This window comes from Hylobates moloch, unplaced genomic scaffold (assembly GCF_009828535.3).
Source record: "Hylobates moloch isolate HMO894 unplaced genomic scaffold, HMol_V3 SCAFFOLD_12, whole genome shotgun sequence".
Lineage (NCBI taxonomy): Eukaryota > Metazoa > Chordata > Mammalia > Primates > Hylobatidae > Hylobates > Hylobates moloch.
This window is the reverse complement of record NW_026652287.1, coordinates 35,922,207-35,928,842: the sequence shown is the minus strand read 5'-3', so window position 1 is coordinate 35,928,842 and position 6,636 is coordinate 35,922,207. Positions and strand designations below refer to the sequence as shown.

Sequence of the window (6,636 nt, the reverse complement as noted above, 5' to 3'; positions counted from 1 at the left end):
TGTGAATGGGGTAGTTTTGATTTCAGAATCTTGGTTTTTGAATTGCAATGCAATGTTTCATTCAATACGTGTTTTCTGAGGTCCCCTGGAGCCCCGGGCCGGCACTGGGCAATGTCAGAGACTGGATTTGAGTCAGAAACAGCCCAGTTGCCCCAGGTCTCCTAGGCTATGGACGAGAAGCCAAGGGATTCAGCGAGCCTGGGTGCAGGATGCCATAGGCTCCTATGGAGATAGCACAGAAGCAGTGTGAGAGCCCGCGGGGGGCAACTCACTCAGGCAGGGAGAGCAGAGAGGCTTTCCAGAGCCAAAGGGCATTGCGATGGTGAAAAGCCAGATTTGGAGGGGTTGGGGAGGGCATCCTGGGCAAGGGACTCAGCTGAAGCAAAGGCCGACAGTCCAGAAAGTGAGAAGTTCCTCTGAGGAACGCTCAGTGGATTGGTGCAGCCAGGCAACTAGAAGCCATTCCTTGATCCACTCTTAAAGGCCCTGGGGAAGACCACCTCCATCTGTTTTACAGATGGAGAAACTGAGGCCCGGATAAGGCCAAGGGTTTGTCCAAGTCACAGTTAAGTCGACCAGACACAGGAATCCAAATCTCTAAGCCTAGAATGGGCAAGGCGCCGGGGATCACGCCGGTAATCCCAGCACTTTGGGAGGCCGAAACGGGAGGATCGCTTGAGCCCAGGAGTTCAAGATCAGCCTGGCCAACATGTCAAGACTCCCCCCCCGTTACCGGGCCACAACAAAATATATATATATATATATATATTAGCCAGGCATGGTGGCGCGCCCCTGTAGTCCAAGTTACTCGAGAGGCTGAGGCAGGAGGATCCCTTGAGCCCGGGAAGTGGAGGCTGCGGTAAGGCATGATCGCCCCACAGCACTCCGGCGTGGACAACTCACCGAGACCCTGTCTCAGAAAATAAAGTAAGCCCGGACTGAGCGCGGAAGGGCGGGCCTGGCAGGTCTGGTCTCCCCATGCGGGCCACCAGAGGCCCTGCAGCCTTCAGTCGTTTGAAGGGGTAATGGCGCTTCCCCTCACAAACATGGCGGACAGAGCATGTGAACGAGATAAACAGCCCCTCAAAAATATGGCCGCCGAGGCTGGACGGCCGCGCCCCAGCAGCACCGCCTCCACACCCCACGTGATCTGTCGCCGGGCACAGCGCTGACCACGGAGGTCCGACCGGAAGAATGTCCGGATTGGACATTCGGAAGAGGACCCGCCTTCCCATGGGGAATCTCTGCGCACGCGCAGAACGCTTTGACCAATGAAAACACAGAAAGCAGTCTGCGCAACCGCGTTGCGTCACTTCTGCCGCCCCTGTTTCGAGGGATAAGAAACCCTGCGACAAGCCCTCCTCCTTTCCCAAGCGGCTGCCGAAGATGGCGGAGGTGCAGGTGCGGGTTCCGCGCAGGCCGGGGCGGCAAGGGGCCGGGTGGGATCCAGGCCGGAATGAGGTCGCACCCTCTCTGTCCTCCTGCATGTTTTGCGGAGCTTAACATCCATAATTAAGCAAAATGGAAGTCTTTTGGGATAAGGGGAATCTGTAGGAAACGCCGCGGCTCTCTTTAGGCCTAGGGTTGGCTACCATGCGGCATTTCCTTCTCGAGGCGAGGGTGATAGAGCTTCCAGCACAGGGACAGGTATTTTACAACTAGATTTCGCTTACCTTGAACTCGGGTAGTGGGTGGGGGCCCTGGGGTAGAGTCTTGGCCGAATTGGACCCTTGTGTGTCCTCAGCGATGAGGAACACGCGGAAGTGTGGCCGGGCGGTCTCGGGGCAATGAGAAACTGAGTTTTGGCCAAAATGGAAGGTATTTTTATCCCGCCCAGTGCGCGGGCTACTTTGATTTCGCGTGGAGGTGTTAATCGGGGTCGCCTGCAGCTCCGGTTGTTTTAATTCTCAATTCTTTTCTGCGGGGAGTCGAGAGAGCTGTTGGCTGCCGGGCACTCGGGAATGAATTCGTTTTCCGTGGTTTTGGGGATTGGCGATTGTCCTGAGGCGTGTTACTGGAAGTCGAGAGCTGTGATGAATGGTTCCACAAGGATGGGACATCTTTTGGGCCTGACACCTGGGGGCCCTTTCCCTGGCTCCTGTTGTAGCTACTTAAGTATAAAGGAGGGGTTGGCCTTGGAAAGGTTTCTTTGTGAGTAGTCTGTGGTGTTGGGGCGGGGGACATTTCAGAGCCAGGCCGATCTAGGCAAGTTGTGTTCACCAAGCATGTGTCTTTGTGCCTAGCACAGTTTGCAATGTTTTGCGTAGTTCAGTCAACCATATTCCTGAGGCAGATATTGGTATCCTTATTTTACAGAGGAGGAAATTAAAGCTTGGGAATTGGTGGTTTTGGGCCAAGGTCACTTCAGGAAGTCTGTCTGGATTTAAGAGTCTTTGTACCAACGCTTACAAAGCATGTGTAACAACCAGTCTGTGCTTCATGCTTTTGCATTAAAACAATGAGGATTTCTACTTTTAGTGTGTTTTCTGAGACGGAGTCTCGCTGTGACACCCAAGCTGGAGTGCAGTGGTGCGATCTTGGCTCATTGCAACCTCTGCTTCCCAGGTTCAAGTGATTCTCCTGCCTCAGCTTCCCAAGTAGCTGGGACTGCAGGTGCCTGCCACGACGCTTGGCTAATTTTTGTGTTTTTAGAAGAGACAGGGTTTCACCATATTGGCCAGGATGGTCTCGAACTCCTGACCTCAAGTGATCTGCCCGCCTAGGCCTCTCAAAGTGCTGGGATTACAGGCATGAGCCCCTGCGCCAGGCCAGGATTTCTACTCTCTAGGAAGCTGAAGTTCGGTGCCTGAGCAGTTTACCTGGGAAAGCAGAGTGCTCTATAGCAGAGCTAGCATGGGCTTTCGACTACTCTGCCTAATCTCATCCCACCTGAAATTCGGTTTTCTTCCAAATTAAATTTGTGGTAGAAACACCTTGTACATTAGAAGAGAATTAGATGGTGTTAACATCCTACAGTTGATTGGCCACGGTGGCTCAAGCCTGTAATCCGAGCATTTTAGAAGGCTGAGGCACGCGGATCACTTGAGGCCAGGAGTACAAGAGCAGCCTAGGCAACATGGCAAAACCCTGACTCAACAAAAAAAAAAGTACAAAAATTAGCTGCGTGTGATTGTGCACGCCTGTAGTGCCAGCTACTCATGAGGCTGAGGTGGGAGGATAACTTGATCCTGGGAGGTCGACGGCCTGTGCAACAGCAAGACCCTGTCTCAAAACCAAATCCTACAGTTTATTAGTTACAAGGTCTTGTAACTGGATAGTCAGTGGGCAGAGCCTTGCTGGTCTTCGTTCAAATCCAGTTGCTCTGCAAAATACAATCTGAGCATAAAATCATACTCATAGAAGAACTCAGATATGAGGGGAGTTCGGGCTTCTTAAACCGCTCACTCATTGATCCTGAGGCAGCCTTGCTTTCTCAGTCCCTGTTCCTCATCTGTAGAGTGGGGCTTGGTGCATAGTTCCCAGCTCTGATGGCTGGGTGCAAGGCACCCTGTTGGCACAGTAGGACAAAAGAAGGGAATGCTTGCTTGTGAGGACAATCAAAGGCTGTCCTTGTCTCTGAGCCCTTTTGCCCTTGTCTCCCACAGGTCCTGGTGCTTGATGGTCGAGGCCATCTCCTGGGCCGCCTGGCGGCCATCGTGGCTAAACAGGTACTGCTGGGTAAGTCGCTGCTCGCGGCCCCTCTGTCATGGGTCCCTGCTGGCGGTCGGTGATGAGCAACATTCACCATCTTTCGTTTGAGTCTGACGACCATGAGATCAATCCCATGCACCGCTCTGAGACCTGCCAGCCACTCTTCCCCAGGGTTGGGGACTCCAGGCTAAAGAAATAATTATGTATTAGGCTAGCTTTTCATTTAAACATGAACTTAGCTCTGGCGAGTACCGTCCTGTGTCTGGAGGGTGACTGCATAGGCGGTGGTAGAACCCTTAGGCGGCTCAGTCCTTCTAAGCCTTTCCCTCCCTCTAGGCCGGAAGGTGGTGGTCGTACGCTGCGAAGGCATCAACATTTCTGGCAATTTCTACAGAAACAAGTGTAAGTTCGGACCTGGGAGGAGCACTGGAGACGGTCTCCCTGTGGGGTATTGAGGCTCTGAAAGCAATTGCAGCCGTGTTGGGAGAGGCTATTTGGGGTTTCTGAGAAGGCCCTTGGAAGTGGGGTTTTGGCGGTGCTGGTAGACTGGGCAGGCCTCACACTCTCCCCTCTCCCTAGTGAAGTACCTGGCTTTCCTCCGCAAGCGGATGAACACCAACCCTTCCCGAGGCCCCTACCACTTTAGGGCCCCCAGCCGCATCTTCTGGCGGACCGTGCGAGGTGAGCAGAGCGTGGGGACTGCAGGTGGTGACGGGCAGGCGGCCGGTGATGAGAACTTCTCCCACTCACATTCGAGTTTCCCGACCATGAGATGACTCCACATGCACTACCATCTGAGGCCACCCCATGGGACCTCAGTGGGGAGGGTGGGCGTCATTATGAGGCCCTCTGACTGGGCCTGCTATCTGTCACCCAACAGGTATGCTGCCCCACAAGACCAAGCGAGGCCAGGCCGCTCTGGACCGCCTCAAGGTGTTTGACGGCATCCCACCGCCCTACGACAAGGTGAGCTGTGCCAACCCCCGCAGGCAGTGGCCTTACCTGTGGCGTCCGTGATGTTCCACAACTACCTACATTGTTTGATCCTCATGAAAGCAACACTGGCTGAGACGCCGGCCCAGCCAACCTCCTTCCCTGTCTGTTCTTCCTGGGCTCTAAGCCCCTCTCTTTCTCTAACAGAAAAAGCGGATGGTGGTTCCTGCTGCCCTCAAGGTTGTGCGTCTGAAGCCTACAAGAAAGGTGAGTCCCAGCTTACCCTGCGCCATCTAGTTTGGAGATTTCAGGCCTGCTGAGGGCCCCGGAGCCTGGCAGATGATGTCTTTATCTCACGATGGTCTGCGGATGTCCCTGTGGGAATGGCGACAATGCCAATGGCTTAGCTGATGCCAGGAGGGTTGGGTGGGTGCTTTTCTAACGGGCCTGCAGAGAACAGCTGCATTATGATATGCCCAGCTGTCAGTCACCTCCCAACTCTCACTAGCTCTGGCTCCTCAGGGTGTGGGGGCTTAGATGTCCTTACAACTTCATTTGTTCACCCCCCTACCCCCCCCCCCCCCCGCCACCTAGTTTGCCTATCTGGGGCGCCTGGCTCACGAGGTTGGCTGGAAGTACCAGGCAGTGACAGCCACCCTGGAGGAGAAGAGGAAAGAGAAAGCCAAGATCCACTACCGGAAGAAGAAACAGCTCATGGTGAGGCCAGGGGCTGGTGCTGAGGGGGGCATCTCACTCCTGGACAGGCCTGGCAGGTGCTGCCTTGCCCACAGAGGACTCTTAACTGGCAAAGGGCCAGCCGCGGTTGGGGTGGGATGGAGTCCATGTAATGAGGGCAATGCAACCCCTCCTGACCACCACCACCTGCACTTATTCTTGGCAGAGGCTACGGAAACAGGCCGAGAAGAACGTGGAGAAGAAAATTGACAAATACACAGAGGTCCTCAAGACCCACGGACTCCTGGTCTGAGCCCAATAAAGACTGTTAATTCCTCATGCGTGGCCTGCCCTTCCTCCATCGTCACCCTGGAATGTACGGGACCCAGGGGCAGCAGCAGTCCAGGTGCCACAGGCAGCCTGGGACATAGGAAGCTGGGAGCAAGGAAAGGGTCTTAGTCACTGCCTCCCGAAGTTGCTTGAAAGCACTCGGAGAATTGTGCAGGTGTCATTTATATATGACCAATAGGAAGAGCAACCAGTTACTGTTAGTGAAAGGGAGCCAGAAGACTGATTGGAAGGCCCTATCTTGTGAGTGGGACATCTGTGGGACTTTCCACCTGGTCATATACTCTGCAGCTGTTAGAATGTGCAAGCACTTGGGGACAGCATGAGCTTGCTGTTGTACATAGGGTATTTCTAGAAGCAGAAATAGACTGGGAAGATGCACAGCCAAGGGGTTACAGGCATCGCCCGTGCTCCTCACCTGTATTTTGTAATCAGAAATAAATTGCTTTTAAAGAAATCTGGCGTCTTGGCACTGTGTCTGCTGTGGAGGCAGGCCCCTGGCAGACGGGGGTGGGGGGGGGGGCGGGGGGGCGGTGGCGGTGAGGAGCTTGAAGAGGGTAGAATGGGCTGTGCTAATATACAGAATATTTGTAACTTGCCCTAAAGTGAATGATCCTTTATAGACACCATTTACAAACCAAAGACATAAAATGTGGCCAGCAGTGCCTGGTGCTTCCTAATTAATGTAAAGCTGTCTCATTCTAATTCAGCTGCAAAGTATGGACCCATGCCCTGCTGCCAGGCTGCTGTAGTCCTGGCAGTCTATAGAGACAAACATTTGGCAAATGATAAAGCACTAGAATAACAGACAACGCTAGGCTTTATGCACTAAACCCATTAGATCTGCCAGTCTGAATCCCAGAAAGGGCACTGATACAGAGCATTTAGTACTAGGTAGCAATTTCATAAAATGTCCCCGGTCAAACCTTGCTGGGGCAGGCGCTGTTCCCATTTTACTGATGTCTAGGAGTCGTCTTCGGTAATGTCATACCCAGGGCTCCACACTAAACAGTCTAAACACGAAAAGTA

General features: G+C 53.6%; 1 protein-coding gene and 4 non-coding genes across 6 annotated transcripts; all 5 read left to right on the top strand.

Annotated features, from left to right (window-relative positions):
* Window positions 1-1,332: 1,332 nt before the first annotated feature.
* On the top strand, window positions 1,333-5,598 carry RPL13A (ribosomal protein L13a). 2 transcript variants are annotated; one of them, XM_032169220.2, is made up of 8 exons: window positions 1,333-1,401; window positions 3,606-3,678; window positions 3,988-4,053; window positions 4,231-4,332; window positions 4,532-4,617; window positions 4,792-4,851; window positions 5,179-5,301; window positions 5,486-5,598. In XM_032169220.2, the coding sequence occupies exons 1-8, from the start codon at window positions 1,387-1,389 to the stop codon at window positions 5,570-5,572; spliced, it is 612 nt and encodes a 203-aa protein (XP_032025111.1). In that variant the 5' UTR covers window positions 1,333-1,386; the 3' UTR covers window positions 5,573-5,598. The 2 variants fall into 2 exon arrangements, with proteins under 2 accessions (XP_032025111.1, XP_032025112.1); XM_032169221.2 differs by lacking the exon at window positions 1,333-1,401 and having other exon boundaries at window positions 3,606-3,668.
* Window positions 3,721-3,804, top strand: LOC116479770 (small nucleolar RNA Z195/SNORD33/SNORD32 family). Its single transcript, XR_004251081.1, has one exon. It is a non-coding gene; the product is annotated as a small nucleolar RNA Z195/SNORD33/SNORD32 family (small nucleolar RNA).
* LOC116479769 (small nucleolar RNA Z195/SNORD33/SNORD32 family) lies at window positions 4,371-4,455 on the top strand. Its single transcript, XR_004251080.1, has one exon. It is a non-coding gene; the product is annotated as a small nucleolar RNA Z195/SNORD33/SNORD32 family (small nucleolar RNA).
* On the top strand, window positions 4,657-4,727 carry LOC116479771 (small nucleolar RNA SNORD34). Its single transcript, XR_004251082.1, has one exon. It is a non-coding gene; the product is annotated as a small nucleolar RNA SNORD34 (small nucleolar RNA).
* Window positions 4,919-5,004, top strand: LOC116479777 (small nucleolar RNA SNORD35). Its single transcript, XR_004251084.1, has one exon. It is a non-coding gene; the product is annotated as a small nucleolar RNA SNORD35 (small nucleolar RNA).
* Window positions 5,599-6,636: the final 1,038 nt, after the last annotated feature.